Source organism: Dermochelys coriacea, chromosome 2 (assembly GCF_009764565.3).
Source record: "Dermochelys coriacea isolate rDerCor1 chromosome 2, rDerCor1.pri.v4, whole genome shotgun sequence".
Taxonomy (NCBI): Eukaryota; Metazoa; Chordata; order Testudines; family Dermochelyidae; genus Dermochelys; species Dermochelys coriacea.
In genome coordinates, this window is record NC_050069.1 from 175089938 (window position 1) to 175105543 (window position 15606).

General features: G+C 47.4%; 2 protein-coding genes across 9 annotated transcripts in view; one reads left to right on the forward strand and one right to left on the reverse strand.

The window, feature by feature from the left end:
• Positions 1-10491, forward strand: part of TPK1 (thiamin pyrophosphokinase 1) — a 516426-nt gene extending 505935 nt beyond the window's left edge. For all 7 annotated transcript variants that reach the window (XM_038390021.2, XM_043508683.1, XM_038390018.2 and 4 more), the window contains one exon: positions 8187-10491. In XM_038390021.2, coding sequence (XP_038245949.1) covers positions 8187-8317 — 131 coding nt within the window. In that variant the 3' untranslated portion in view covers positions 8318-10491. The remainder of the gene's footprint in view (positions 1-8186) is intronic.
• SEC61G (SEC61 translocon subunit gamma) lies at positions 7369-13730 on the reverse strand. Of its 2 annotated transcripts, XM_043508684.1 has the most exons (5): positions 13570-13722; positions 13112-13115; positions 12544-12645; positions 11647-11749; positions 7369-10008 (listed from the first exon to the last, which is right to left on the reverse strand). In XM_043508684.1, exons 3-5 carry the CDS (start codon positions 12635-12637, stop codon positions 9999-10001), a joined length of 207 nt encoding a protein of 68 aa, XP_043364619.1. In that variant the 5' UTR covers positions 12638-12645; positions 13112-13115; positions 13570-13722; the 3' UTR covers positions 7369-9998. The 2 variants fall into 2 exon arrangements, with proteins under 2 accessions (XP_043364619.1, XP_038245950.1); XM_038390022.2 differs by lacking the exon at positions 13112-13115 and having other exon boundaries at positions 12544-12643; positions 13570-13730.
• Between the last annotated feature and the right edge of the window lie 1876 nt (positions 13731-15606).

A 15606-nucleotide genomic window follows, 5' to 3' on the forward strand; every position in this document is an offset into this window, starting at 1 on the left:
GAAATAAGGTGAACTGCAAAGCTTGCAAAACAAAGCATGCAAACTATTTTAAGCCTTCTCCAGAGGAGGGCATTCTCCGTAGGCCTCTATGACTAGACAGCTGCAGAGGCTGCTCTCTCTTACGATGGAGTAGTTCTCGCCAGTCTAATGAAAATACCTAGCTGTTACACAGAGCTTTTCATCAGTGGGTCTCAAAGCACTTTACAAAGATCAGTATGATTATCCCCATTTTACAGATGGAGGAACTGAAGCACAGAGATGTGAATTGCTTGCCCAAATTCATCCAACAGGCCAGTGGCAGAGCTGGATATAAAACCCAAGTCTTGCCTACGTGTCTGTCCAGTGCTCTAACATTAGCCAGCCATTATGTAGTCAGCCGACATTAACTCCTTCCATTCTTCTGGCCTTTATCTAAGAACAACTGTAGCATGAGTCTTATTAGTCCTGGGGTAATTCTGCACTACTGCGTGTACACAGAATTCATGTCCACTGCAGATTTCTTTGCTTCCCTGCAGAAAAAATGGCATCTGACAGGGAAGCAAAGGGAAGCCGTAAGAGCGGTCACGCGCCCCTCCCCAGCAGTGCAGGCATGTCATTTTGGGTGCCTGGAGCAGCTGGCGGAGACACACATCGTGGGAGATGGGAGGGAGGGTGAAGCCACGACCAGAGGTTCCTACCCTTTGCCAGGCTCACTGCTAGTCCTGGCTGGGCTGGGGGAGGACAGGACTTCCTATTCCCCTGTAAGGAGCAGCTGGGGTTGGTCAGACCCACACCCAGAAACCTCCCCTGGCTGCAGGAAGCTCCACACCCCATCGCTCCTCAGCCATAGAGGGAGGGGTCACTACACAGGGAGCTGCACCCCTGTCCACCCAACTCCTGTGCATCTGGACCTCTCAAACCATAAGCCCCTGCCGAGCCTCGTCCCCCTGCACCCCCTCACCAAGCCTACCACACTCAACCCCCCTCTGTGCCGACCTTCACCCACTGTATCCAGAGTCCCCCTGCACCCCGGCCGAACTCCAACCCGCCTGCACACAGACCTCTCAGCTGCGCCGCAACCCCCTACCTCCACAGCCAGACCACCCCCTGCTGAGCCCCCTGCAGTCAAACCCCCAACCCGATGAGCGCCACCCCCCGTACCTGAACCACTGTAATGAGCACTCAGACGCTCACCCACTGAGCCTCAACCAGTTGCACCCAGACCCCGACTCCATCAAGCCCCACTTCCCTAGCACTCAGACCCCACTGCTGAGCCCTTGACACCCAGACCCCTGCAACTAACGCCATTCCCCCATACCCAGACCCCCCATTGAGCGCCAACCACCTTCACCTGGATCCCCCTGCAGAGTCCCATTGTCCCTGCACCCGGAATCCCCTCAAAGAGCCCCTGTGCATCCCAAGCCCCCCGCACCCAGATTGCCCCACATAGAATCCTCTCAGTCCCATCTGGATCCGCCCACACTAAGTCCCTCCACACTTGGATCCTGCTGTGCTGAGCCTGCCTGCTCACACCTGGTGTGCTAGGGGCAGGGCCCCAGGGTGTTTCTGGGGCAGGCCTGGCCCTTGCTCTGTGTCAGGGTCAGGTGGAGTCTCACCACCAAGTCCATGTCCCAGGGGGAGCTGCAAGGTGATCTCCCACCTCCATGCAGCCAGTGGCCTGCGCTTCCCACTACTGTCACGCTGGAGCCTCCACATTTATTCATTGACAAAATTTGCAGAATTTTAAAGTAGAGTGTGCAGAATTCTCTCAGGAATTGTTTTGTGTCTGATACAGCCCGCCTGGAACTATAAGCTGTGTTCTTCTTCGAGTGCTTGCTTATGTCGATTCCATTCTAGGTGTGTATGCGCCCACGTGTGCGGTCGTCAGAGATTTTTGCCTTAGCAGTATCCATAGGGTTGGCAGTGGCGCCCCTTTGAGTGTCGCGCTCATGTGCCGGTTTATCAGGCGCTGCTGACCCTACACCCTCTCAGTTCCTTCTTACCGCCCAGGGGAGTTAGAGCGCCTTTCCTTGCATTGCAAGGGCTAGCAGTTTTTTGTCTACTGACTTCGAGCCTTAAGGGCCTTGTCAATAATTTGTTTATAGTAGTTAGTGTTAAGCGTAATTAGTAGTTAGCAGGTAGGGTTCCAGAGGGGACTTCACCCCAGGCAGGGCATGCCCCAGGCTCCAGGGTATAAACCTTGCGCAGACTGCCACAGACATATGCCTCACGTGCTTGGGGGAACCACACATTAGAGATAAGTGCTGAATTTGTAAAAACTTACGGCCCCGCATGCAAAAGGAGTGGGATATTCGGCTACGGGCGCTCCTCATGGAGTTCACCCTGCCAGGACTTGACAAGTACCTTGGCCTTGGTGTGCAGTGCACCCCCCGTCACTGGTGCTCAAAGAGAAGACCAAAAAGCATGGCTCCCTAGCACAAGGCAAAAAGGGCCATAGGTCATCGGGCAATGGACCTGCTTTGGGCCACCCAGCCACTCTGAAGCTGCATGCTTGTACCTCCCCAGTCGGGGTCCTTAGCCCCATGAAAGGTCCATCACCGACTGGCGGGAGCGGCATGGGACCTAAAACCTTGAGAGCACTGACACCTTCACAGGCTCCCCTAGCGCTGAGCACAGGCCTTCGCCTGCAGCACCTGCCTCAGGAACCGGCAAAGGCTCCCCACAAGGGCAAACCAGCCGCTAAGACCACTCAGTCAGCAGTGGAATGATGCCAATCCCCCAAGACGAAGCAGCGCTCTCCACCTCCGCACCGCAGATCACCGGAGTCACAGCTCAGACCTTCTGGGGCTCACCCTCAGTCACTGGTGCCACGTTCACGGTCTCCGCTGTCTCGACACGGATTGCCTAGAGGAAGACGCCAGTCTCCATACTACCGATGCTGTTCACCCTCCTGCCGGTCATCGTCTCAGTACAAGTCCCGATCGCCTGCCTTGTGGGAGCGCTCCACATTGCATCCCCGGTTAACCATGTCGGATCTGATCTCCCATGTGAAGAACCACCTGCTTATCATGGCTCACACCTGCCTGCGATTGCTAGGCCACATGGCTGCCCGGGACCAAGAATGTGCTAGCACAGAGGTGGGCAAACGACGGCCCGCGGGACCATCTTGCCCGGCCCTTGAGCTCCTGGCCTGGGAGGCTAGCACCCAGCCCCTCTCCTGCTGTCCCCCCTCCACTGCAGCCTCAGCTCACCATGGCGCCAGCGCTCTGGGCAGTGGGGCTGCGAGCTCCCACTGGGCAGTGCAGCAGCGGGGCTGGCTCCAGCTGCACGGCACGGCTGCCAGATATGCCGCTCTGAGCAGCATGGTAAGGAGATGGGGAGCAAGGGGGTTGAATAAGGGACAGAGAGTCACGGGGGGGCAGTCAGGAGACAGGGAGCAGGGGGCAATTGGATGGGGCAGAGGTTCTGGGGGTGGGGGTGGTCAGGAGATGGGGAGTAGGGGGGGTTGGATAGGCATGGGAGTCCCAGGGAGCCTGTCAGGGGACGGAGGTGTGGCTAGGGGTTGGGGCGGACAAGGAACCATGAGCAGTGGGGAGCTTGGTTCGGCATGCTGCTGGACATTTTGGTAGCCGCGCCGCTGGACTCCTTCTTTGTCCGGACCTGCTGTCCCAGAACCACAGCAGTCTCCTGCACCCGAACCTGGAGGCGTTGCACTTGACAACATGGCTGCTTCATGGCTGAATGCGGAAGAGCGTGAATGCTGGACCCATGTGCAACAGGTCTTGCTGGGTAGCAGAAAGCCCTCCACTAGAGCGACTTACTGGGCGAAGTGGAAAAGATTCACATGCTGGGCTTCGGATCAGTGCGACCGGGCCGAGCAGGCCTCGCTGCAGGTGATTCTGGATTATCCTCAAACTTCAGGGCTTGTTCCTGTCGTCGATCTGGGTCCACCTGGTTGCTATTTTGGCTTTCCACTCATCTCTCTCTCGGTTCCAAGGAAGATCGGTCTTCACGCACAACATGACGGCCTGGTTCTTGAAAGGTCGGAGCGTCTTTACCGTCATGTCCAGGATCCTGTCCCTCCCCTGCGATTTGAATTTCATGCTGTCAAGGCTCATGGGGCCTCCCTTCGAACCTCTGGCTTCCTGCTCTCTTCTCCTTCTCTCCTGGAAGGTTGTGTTCCTGGTGGTGGTTACGTCCTCCCGCAGAGTGTCTGAGGTCAGAGCGCTTATATCAGAACCACCCTATATGGTGTACTACAAATATAAGGTCCAGTTGCAGCTGCACCAAGCATTCCTACCTCAGGTAGTTTCCCAGTTTCATACAGGCCAGGACTTTTTCTTTCCGAAGCCCCATAAATCTGAAGAGGAGCGCAGGTTACATGCCCTGGACGTCCAGAGGGTGTTGGCCTTCTATATCGATAGGACACGGCCATTCCATACGTCAATGCAGCTGTTTATTATGGTGGCAGACAGGATGAAAGGTTGCCCAGTGTCTGCTCAAAGGATTTAATCCTGGATCACAGCCTGCATCCAATACTGCTACGAGCCAGCGAGTGTGCCTCCACCGGCGATAGTCAAAGCGCACTGAACTATAGCACAAGCATCATCAGCGGCTTTTTTAGCCTAGGTGCCGATCCAAGAGAGCTGCTACCTGGTCGTCTGGCCACACGTTTACATCCCCTTATGCACTGACCCAGCAGGCTTGGGATGATGCTGGCTTTGGCAGGGCAGTGTTGCAAAACTGTTAACTTTGAGCCCACCTCCATTGGCACTACTTGTGAGTCACCTAGAATGGAATCGATATGAGCAAGCACTTGAAGACAAAAAAATGGTTACCTAGCTTTCATAACTGTTCTTCAAGATGTGTTGCTTATGTCTATTCCATTACTTGCCCTCCTGCCCCTCTGTCAGAGTTGCCAGCAAGAAAGAACCAAGGGTGTAGGGTTGGTGGTTCCTGATATATAGGCACATGAGCATGGCACTCAAGAGGGCCCCACTGCCTACTCTATGGATACCGCTAAGGCAAAAATCTTCGACAATCGCGCACATTGGCACGTGCACATTTAGAATGGAATGGACATGAGCAACACCTCTCGAAGAACAACAGGAAAGGTAAGTAACCAGTTTTGGGGCAGGGTATGGTCTTGACCTAACAGTACAGACGCTTCCCGGGTTACACAAGACCTGACTTACACAACTTCGCACTTACGGAAAAAGTTCCATAAACCAGAAATAGGATTTTCAAGTTGTGGAAATTTTTGCGTAACGTATGAGTATATGTTTCCGACTTACACAAAATTCAAGTTATGCAAGGCTTTCCGGAACGGAACGATTCCGTAAGTCAAGGGGTGTCTGAAGCTGTTTCCTGTTGAATTTCTGTATTCTTGTATGGCAGTCATGCTGTGGGGGAATGTCATCAGGGTGGGTGAGTAAAAAACAGATGCCTCTGTGTTCCGAAAGGTTTCCCAGACCTTTAGTGACTTAAGGAAGAATTTTGAAGGGACTGTGTGAATTGGACTCTACCATAATGAATGCTGACAGAGGAGACAAGCCTCTCCTTGACAGTCCCAAGTCAGCAATGAAAGTGAGGGTAAAAGGCCCATTGGAGCAGCAACTGAAGGTTTGACCTGAGGAAGGATTACTTGAAAATAAGTATATTATAAAGTTAGGCCTAGTTCTTGTCTATCCTGGTTCTTGAGGCCATGCAGAGGGATTGCTTTGCTCTAGATTTATGGAAACTCCTCTAGTTTGTGATTTAAGATGAGGGAGATAGTCCAGCAGAGTTGTGGGAGGCAAGGAGCCAGTCAATACACATGAACTGCCCAACCCACATTCCTGTCTGCAATGCGAATTTTATTTTCTTTGGGCTGCAGGTAAAGCAGCCAACTACTTAGCTGAAAAATGTAATTTTGCATGCTTTGTGCTCCCAGAAATCAAAGTCTTTTTCATTTACATTGGGCCACTTTATTGCAAATCCAGAGTGGTCCAGCTTCAGATCCATTTTCTGATGCATTTTTCCTGCACAAGTTAACAAGGTAGAGACCACAGACAGGGTCTTGCTGGTCTCTACACACTCCTGAGCTCTGTTTCTGAAGGTCTCGCTGTACCCTGCCATGTAGATCATGCTACCATTTTGTGAACTATATGCTTATTTTACCCATCAGCTAGTAATAATGTAACTGATGGATAAAATAAGCACATTTTGTAAATATTTTCCTCGAATGTGGCTTGCAAAGGCCTTAGCCTTATGAAACTGCTTAGCAGAAAATGGAGATAATCTTGGAGTTCATGCTCTTGCTAAGAAGAAATTGGTACAGGTCTTACTGATCTTAAAATACACACATGGATGGATATAATAATCTTTACATAGAGAGCCCTGCAAATCCACGGAGCATTTTTTTGGATAGTGGAGCGGATGCAGATACAACGGCACAGGGCTCTATAGATCTGGAGTGGAGACAAAGACTCGCACAGGGCCAAGCCAAGCTGAGCTGTGTCTGGCCAAGTCCCAAACCACTTCGGAGGAGCTTTGCCTCTTCCCAGTACCTGCTGGGTGGCTTATAAAGTGCAGCCGGGTCCCCGGTCCCTATTTATGGCAGCAGCAGCCACTTCCCCCCACCATTGGGGCTATGAAGCCAGGAAACATGGCCAGGAAAAGGAAATCCAATTTCCAACAGAACCTGGAGTGCTTTAAATAGGGATAAAAAGTCCTCTGTCCAGGCTGGGAGCAGCAAGAAGGGAGCGTGAGAGGGGAAGGGGGAGAAAGGAAAAAAAGGGAGATAGTCAGTGCCTGGCAGGGGATGGAGAGAGCATGAACTGCCAAGGAGCCAGGCCACCTGGCTGACGGCTTGGGGAGCAGAAGGATGAAAATAAGCCAGGGGAGAAGTAGGAAACAGGAGTGGGTGAGAAGATCTGGGAGCCCATCCCCAGCCTCTCAGGCTGGGTCCCCACAGGGAGGGCAGGCAGGCCCACACATGCAGCAGGGGCTCCAAGCCTGGGCCCCGTCCTGTCCCCCAGGGCAGCAGGCCCCATACCTGGCAGGTACATGTTTAGCAGCAGCGGCTGGGCTCCAGCGCCATGTCTCATGGCAGTGCCTGTCCCAAGGCATCTGGTTTGGGCAGCCTGGGGGGGTGCAGCATGCTTGGGGCTGGCAGCCAACAGCTGGAGCTGGGTGTCAGGTCAGAATTGGGGCTGTCCAGCACCTCGTCACCATCCAGTGGCTCGCTCCCCTCCTCCACACCACCCCTTCCCCCCGTCCCTACCCTTGTGCTGCCTCTTTCCTGCAAGACACATCCCCCCCCCCGCCCCTCAGACAGTTGCAGGTGTGGTTGCAGATAGAGGTAAAAGTCAGCTAGCAGATCACGGGTTGATCCTGGCAGATGCAAATCCACATTTATATAATGTAAAAGGAGGTGGTAACGCCGTATGACAGTTTTCTCTTCTTTTAATCATACTGACCTTTAAAGATCCAATGGTACTTAATACAAGTGTAAAGGAATCAATCCTGCTATCTTGGCCAGATTCCAACTTGCATAATTACAATTCTGCCTACCTAAAATTCCCCTTGCAGGAATTTCAGTTGGCTACTACATTCAGTTCCCTTCCTAAACTATTCCTGTGCATTGTTAAACAGCTGCTTTCTTCTACCCCTGCGTTTTCTTCATTCCAAAAGGAGATGATGCCTATATTTTGTTTATGAATCACTCTGGGCCAAAAAAGTACTCGATTCATGTAAGTTGTTTCCTTCAACGGCCTTTCAAAAACACCAGTATTTTTTAAAATGTGAATTGATTGAATTACAGCTGAATTTTTAACTTAACCTGCAGAGGAAAATGAAGAATCCTCTCTCACCTATTCTTATTTTCAATTAGTTTATGTATAAATATAAAACTCCAAACACACACACGCTACTGTCTGTTGCTGGCCTATGCTTTAGGAGTGGTTGCATTTTACTTCGTTATTCTGTAGTAGAGATGATGGATTTATTTTTTAATTTATACAGAATTACCTTTCAGATGGCACATATTGGTTCAAGAATGGTTTGGATATAAAAATTTAGGGGACAAAAGGATATACATTCTTAGAATACATTGTCCTCATTGCAATCAACAGGAAATCGAAACCTTCTTAACCGGACAAGAAATACATGTCACTTAATTTGCTTATTTGGCAGTTTGTTCTTTAAATGCCTTTGTAAAGAGATTTTTCCTGATGTTTACTTAAATTATTTTTTATTATTTACAGCTAACCATGTGCTAAAGTTTGGAACACTTGTCAGCACTTCAAATACCTACGATGAATCTGGAGTTGTCACCATAGAAACAGATAAACCATTGCTGTGGACAATGGGTATCAAAAATAAGCAAAATGCTTAAGATTACAACTGCCTTTTTTTCAGCTGACCGAAGACTTTAAACATGTTGGAAAATTTCACTCATTAAACAGAAACAATTATTGTGGCAGGAATAAAAAAAATTTTTTTTTTTTTTTGGAAGAGCAGAGGGAAGGGAAAGATAGTGGAGTTCAATAAGTCAAGTGTAAAATCTTTAGGAATATAGTAGTGACAAAACTGACTGAATATATCTCATTCTAGTTCCGTGCCTAGGACACATGCACTTCCTAAACCAGCAGCACTAAAAGGGACTAATGGGCATAGACTGATCTACTCTTACTCCTTGCAGGAGTGGATCCATATTAGGTTTTAATATTACTGTTAAATCAGTGGTTGAAGAATCTTTTCTCGAGTCAAATTTTAATTGATTATGTATATTTTTGACTTATACAAAATTAGTACAGCAGTATTGTAAGTAAACCTTTTCCTGTTTAATGCGACTAGAACAGGCTGATCTTCTGCTCTGCTGTTTAGTAAGATAGATTGTAAGTCTACTTCACTTGAGTTAATTGCAAATTTTAAAAGGGAAAAAGTAATAAATACCGCTGCAGTGAAGCTCAGAATAGCAGGCTGAGTATTTCTTTTAATGCTGCTGTCTATGCTGCCATTTTACTTCTCCTTTTCAGCATCAGGTACTATTTACAAACTTCTAATTAACAGAAGGTAAGCAGCATTAAACTAATCAAGTGCTAGTAAACTAATTAGTGTGCAAGCTTTTATAGATTAAAACATTCAGATTTGTCACAACTGTATGAGCTTTGTAGGCAGAAGTTCATGCAAGTTCTTTAAACAACTGGATAAAGTTGCATTTTAATTTGTAAAATTTGAAGAGACTGCTGTAATAACCAAACTGGTATATTTTCTTTTAAAGGGTTTGTTAATTTAAGGTGGCACAGAATGCATACATCATTGAATAGATGCTAAATACAATGGTATATAACATTTAGTGTTAATGTTGGTGTCAAGTTACACCATCTTGAAAAGCACTGTAAAGACAGTAGTGGAATCCAAAACTGTTTAGTAAGGAAGGATAATGGCCCTCAGCTGATCTGTAAGTACATCTATAATGTATGTATTTTAGTTGTGGCCTCTTAAAGAGTGTTTAGAACAAGATCTGATAAAACTAAAATACTTTTTGTAAGTAAAACCACAGATCATGTCAACTCAAAGACTAGAGCAAAATCTTTTCAGCTTGTTTCATGCTTCTAGAGCATTTTATACAGACATTCCCTTTGTAGGGGTTCTTCACCCCCCAGGTTACAAGACACAATATAGGAAAATGGCAGTAGGTTAGTGTTTTTAATCTGAATAGATTTAGAGTTGGTTTTTAGTACCACCTAATGCTGGACCAAAAGTAGTAATATGTAAAGAATTATTCTACAGCTGAAAGCAGTAAACCAAGAAAGGCAGTTCAGTCACCTTACCTCATCTTGTACAACTAGCAGCACACAGTGATAAGTTATTTACTGAGCCTAGAAAGTTCAAAGAGTCAGTAAAACAAAATGAGACCAACTCATATCAAGCTTGTTTTAAATCTTAGCCTGGTTTATAGCAGTAAACAAACAAGATACAGACTTATGGAATATTAGTAAGCAAAAAAGCCCCCCACACCCACCCCCATTGTCCATCACTCCAAACTTCAGGTAACAGATCTTGATGAGTGTTCAGCCACCACTGTAGAACAAGAGAATTTGATCAGTGTCAAATAAGACTGCTATCTTAAGTTACATCATCCCATTCTAACTGGAACAAAGTCCCCATTAATGCCTTAAAAACAGCACAGACATTACACAGCTACTTCTCCAAGACAATTTTCTTAATTTGAGGATCATGCCACTCTTGCTCCAAAAGGGGTAGTAAACAGATGTCAGAGGAGTCCTGAAACTTTTGCTGCAATATGCGTCCCAACTAGGGAAATGGTTGAGAACAACTTTTGGCAAAACAATTGCTATTTTAACCAATTAAGAAGCCTTAACTGAAGTGTTTGAAACGTTCAATATCAGTGATTTTTGTAGTGCTACTTACCAGATTGATTTAAGGTTCAATGTTCATATGCAAAAGCTTAATACACAAATTGTGGTATACTGTACAAAAGTTATGATTATGTAAAATTGGAAACACTGCTTTACTTTTAATAAAAAGGTATTTTTAATACTATTTATTAGCTTTGTTGGGTGACTTCTTCCAATACAGCCTCAAGTCTATATGGCTCATTTATACTACATTCTCTGCAAGTGTTCAGGTCACTTGGTAAAATTTCTAAAAATTTTGTGAAAAGTAAAAAGAATGAAAAATCCAAACAAACTATCTACTGTATTATCTAAACATGCAGCAAGTATTTACTCCTGGGGGCATTCTGCACCAAAACATTATGCACTCATTTTAAAAAATTCTGCGTATTTATATTGTGTTTTGACAAATAAAGCTTCCATTTTCAAAGTTTCACTTATTTTGGTAATTTATTTCAAAATACCTGACAACAATACACACAACGACAAAAAAAGATTCCCCTAGGAATTAAAGAAACCCTCTGACGACCTCGTTCCTGTTGGGAGGTATTGGAGGGGGCTGTGTGGGGTCCCCAGATCCCAGGCACCTGCACTCCCTTCCCTCCAAGCCCAAACACATACATCCCTCCTCCCAGAGCCCAGCTGCATGCACCCCCAATTTCTATACTGTCTCCGTTTCTTTACTGTCACTGGGACATGATGTGGTGCAACCCTACTCTTCCTCACCTTTTGCCAGAGCTGGGTTTCCCAGGCCCTCTCCTGTCCCCAGGGGAATGAGGATCAAGCTGAGCAGCCTGGCACACCGCTCACTGTAAGCTGTGCTCTGCTGAGTCCAGTGGCCCCTAGTGGTGGCCAGCAGCTCTGCAGCCCAATTCTGCCTAGGAATCATGTAATTCTGCACAAATTCTGCATTGTACAGTGGTGCAGAATTCCCCCGGAGTATTTAAACGTTCACAACATTTAGCTTCTAAACCTCCTGGGCCATCCTCTCTCCTCTACAAGTGCAATGATAGTACTAAAATTTTGCTGTATATTATTTAGTAAACAAAAGATGAAGCACTAATATCTGAAAGCAAAATAGATTTACTGAAAACTCCTAAATGTTTACAAGAGATAGATGAAGTTGCTGAAGTGCTCACGTACTATAGTGATAAGGGCCACATAAGTACTTGGATAAATGAATACCAAAGCGGCCTTATGGTTATGTTCACTGAAATACTAAGTTTAGTTATCAGTTCAATTCTGAACATTTGGTTATTCTTATTCTGATTACTAGCATTACCCTTTTATCAGATTTACTTACACAATGATGTTGTTGATAGGGATATGGATCAATTTCACAAAGAAACCAATAAATCCCATTATCGCAAAACCTATTGCTGTTGCCATGGCAATCTTCTGGAATTCTGCAATTTAAGAAGTTATAGGTTTTAGTCCTGTAAATTTAAACCTACCACTTAAAATGCAGATTAGGTTACTACAATGACCATGGAGGTTTGTGCCTTTGAAAGTTTCTCCCAATGTTAAGATAAAAGGCACTTTAGAAGTCTTTTAGGGTAATGCCCAGAGACATTTCTTTCATTTCTAAAAATAACCCAAGTTTTATAAATACTAGGTTTCCAGGGATTAATACCTATAGGATTACAAAATATTGAATCATGCATTACTTAAAGCCAGATAAGCTAACTTGAACTTTTAAGTCACTGACAATATTATAAACAAAGTACTAAAGCATTCAATTTCCAAAAGAAAATAAGCGAAATCAAGCTAGTGACAATGGAAAAGATTAATTTGAGCAGACTAAACATCAGGATGTGAAGTGTCCATAGAAACCTCAAAAGGATTCTGAAATTAAGCAATTTACATTTCAGAACACTTCAGCTGTGTAGAGTGCTTCAGAAACTCACTACCATACCGCTATCACAAGTTTGATTTCAGCAAGATGTATACCGAAGGGGGGGGGGGGCTTTCAAATTAATTTTGTTATTTACAGAATTAAGTGCACCTCCTGATTTTTCAGACAAAACTGTGCAAAACTGGTTTGCTACATAAATGCAAAACAGAGAATCAGTCAACGTGAAAATAGACATCAGTATGCCTATAAACACATGAACTTCCTGTTGTTTCAGGCAATATCATAAGCTAGAAAACTGAAGTGAAATGAGCATTATGGCCCTAGGTTTTTTTTTGCATACTTTACCTTTTCTGTCTGGCTTAGTGCATCTTTTAACAAGTCTGATGGAATCTTTTACAAATTGACGGCTGGGCTCAACAAATTGCATTACTTGATCCATGATTGCCTGGAAGAGTGTTACACTTTAATACACAGATTGTTGCAAGAATCATTTTGAAAAATCATTTCACATCTTACATAAAGAGGCCAATCCTCCCTTTGCCCCGCTGCTGGTCTTATGTAACCTACATTAAACACGGTATGTGAAAACTGTTAACACTTTAATCACACACACTGTCAGGATTCTAGATTTTTTTTTTTTAAAAGTCTACAAAGTTGTTAAAAACCCATATTTTGTTGCAGGGTATTTTCCTTTTTCTTGTGGAATTAGATCGCCCAACATTTGATATATTCACACTCGCTTTTATTTTTTGTATTCCCACACCGGCTTGGAGCCGCAGTCAGGAAGCAGGACCCTGCTGTGATTTACTACTTGCTTCTCCCCGAAGAAGAGGAACGACTCGTCAAGCTCTCCCGGGGGGGGAGGGGGGGGGGAAAGCGTGTGCCGGGGCGGGAGGGAACCACAGGCGCTGCCCAGGCTCAGGGCGAGGCTGGTTTATGGCCGGGATTTCGCGGACCATCCACAACCGAGGCTTTCGCCAGACTCCCCATCTCTTTTCCCTTGACACCCGCTCCTCTTTCGGAGGGCGCCGGCCCCTCGGACGCGGCGGGAGGGGAGAAGGGTTCGCTGCGGGCGGGCCCCAGGCCTCAGACACTGGCGCGGCGACCCCCCCCCCCCCCGGGCCCGCTGCGAGGCTTCGCCAGCCCCGTTACAGCCCCAGGAACGGCCTCAACGCAGGGGTGGGGGGGAAGAGACGGCGGCCCCCGCTCCCAGCCAGCGAGGGGGAGCCGGCAGCGAGCGCCCAGCGCGCTGCCCCAGGGACTGGCGGGGACCCCACATGGCCAGCGGCGGCGCGCGGCCGCCTTGGCTCGCCGCGCCGCGCCGTCCCCTCCCCACCGGCCCCCTGGCGGAGGAGCCGCTCCCGCTCTCACCTCCGGCTCCGAACGGACCGCTCGCGCTCAGGACACGTAGCAACTGCGGACGCCAGGGCGAGGAACCGGAACGAGAAACTGCACCGGAACTGACGTCGCCCTCTCCAGGCTCTCCGCCGGGACCCCGGCCCCCCTCCCCTCCGGAAGGCATACGTTCTGAGACGCTGTGGCGGGCCACGCCCACTCCCTTGTGGGTGGGGAGAGGGTGGGCAGGGCAATCCGCGCCTGCGCAGGTGGAGAGCGTTAAGTGCTTAAGAAGGGATGGGGTGGGTGGAACGCTGGTGGGTGGTGCGCGCGGGAGCAGGGTCACGCGCACGCCTCTCGCCTCTGTGCGTAAGTTTTAGTACGGCCCATCCCCCTGCTGGTCCCCGTCGTTGGAGGGGGCTTGGGGTAGCGACAGCGACCGTCCTTGTTTTTACTGACTGGTTACGTTGCCATAAGGGAGCGTCCCTTAGCAGCAGCAGCAGCAGCAGCAGCAGCGCTGTGGTGAGCCACTGTGTTAATTATATTGCAGGAGAGACTGTGAGCCCCGTTCATATATGAGGATCCCCCGCACTGTGCAAGGTGCTGTACGAACGGAGAGCAAAAAGAGGGGCTTTCCTTCCTTCTCTGCACAGGGACCCAGTGCACCTCTTGCAGGTACTACCCATCTGGGGAGCCTCTGGGCTAGAGTTTCCCATGGTGGTCCCTTCCCAACAGACAATACAGTGGAGGGGAGTCGTATAGGCAGCCAGTGGGGCAGTGGCTGTTATTTTCCTTGGTTTGACGGATAAGGGATTTCTGCTGTTAACACGCAAACCCAGGGGCACCATTTTTTTTTCTATTTGTTAGGCAAGAGGAAAATCCCCTGCCCTAATGGAGCTCAAATTTTCACATCTGGCTGCCTGAACTTAGGCTTCAAAATTTGTATTAGGCACCCACACAAAAATGGACAGAATTTTCAAAAGTGCTGAGCAACCCCAGCTTCCACTGGCTTCAGTGTGAATGTCTGCGGGGGAGGGGGATGCTCAGCACTGGTAAAAATTAGACCTCTTTTATGCAGCTGTCCAAATATGCGTTAGGAACCTAACTTCAGACATCCAGGAGCCAAAAGCCCAGAGGTAAGTGAAACGCATGGTCACCTGGCAGAAGGGTTAGACTCTGGGGGGAGCATAGGCAATTAGAGCAGGGACAAAGGAGAGACAAGAGGAAACGGGGGAAATGAAATCAGTATCTTACATGTGTATATACTAGAGCAAGAAATAGGGGGAATAAACAGGAAGAACTGGAAATACTAGTGAATAAACACAACTATGACATAGTTGGCATCACAGAGACTTGGTGGGATAATACATGACTGGAATATTGATATAGATGGGTGCAGCTTGCTGAGGAAGGACAGGCAGGGAAAACAGGGAAGAGCTGGTGAATTGAACATCAAAGATGTATGCACTTGGACTGAGGTTGAGATGGAAATAGGATACACATTTGTTGAAAGTCTCTGAGTAAGGAGACAAGGGGTAAAAAAGCAAGGGTGAGGTTCTGCAAGTTCTGAGAATGCATTGGAGATGATTTTTTATTTCAGAAGGTGGAGAAAGCTACTAGGGGAGAGGCTGTTTTAGACTTGATTTTGATAAATAGGGAGGAACTGGATGAGCATTTAAAAGTGGAAGGCAGCTTGGGTGAAAGTGAGCATGAAATGACAGGGTTCATGATTCTAAGGAATGGTAGGAGGGAAAACAGCAGAATAAAGATAATGGATTTCAAGAAGGCAGATCTTAGCAAACTCAGGGAGTTGGTAGGTATGATCCCATGGGAAGCAAGACTAAGGGGAAAAACAGTTCAAGAGAGCAGTTTTTCAAAGAGATGTTATTAAAGGCACAAGAGGAAACTATGCCATTGTATAGGAGAGATAGGAAAAGATGACCTTGTCTTAACCAGGAGATCTTCAATGATCTGAAACTCAAGAGTCCCACAAAAAGTGGAAACTAGGTCAAATTATGAAGGATGAATACAAACATCCTGGAATATAAACAACATGAGCATGTAGGGACAAAA

Coding starts and splice junctions, on each gene's coding strand:
- SEC61G (XM_038390022.2), bottom strand. CDS start 12,637: ATGGATCAAGTAATGCAATTTGTTGAGCCCAGCCGTCAATTTGTAAAA. Junction 11,750..12,543: donor CACTAAGCCAGACAGAAAAG/GTAAAGTATGCA, acceptor CTTAAATTGCAG/AATTCCAGAAGATTGCCATG.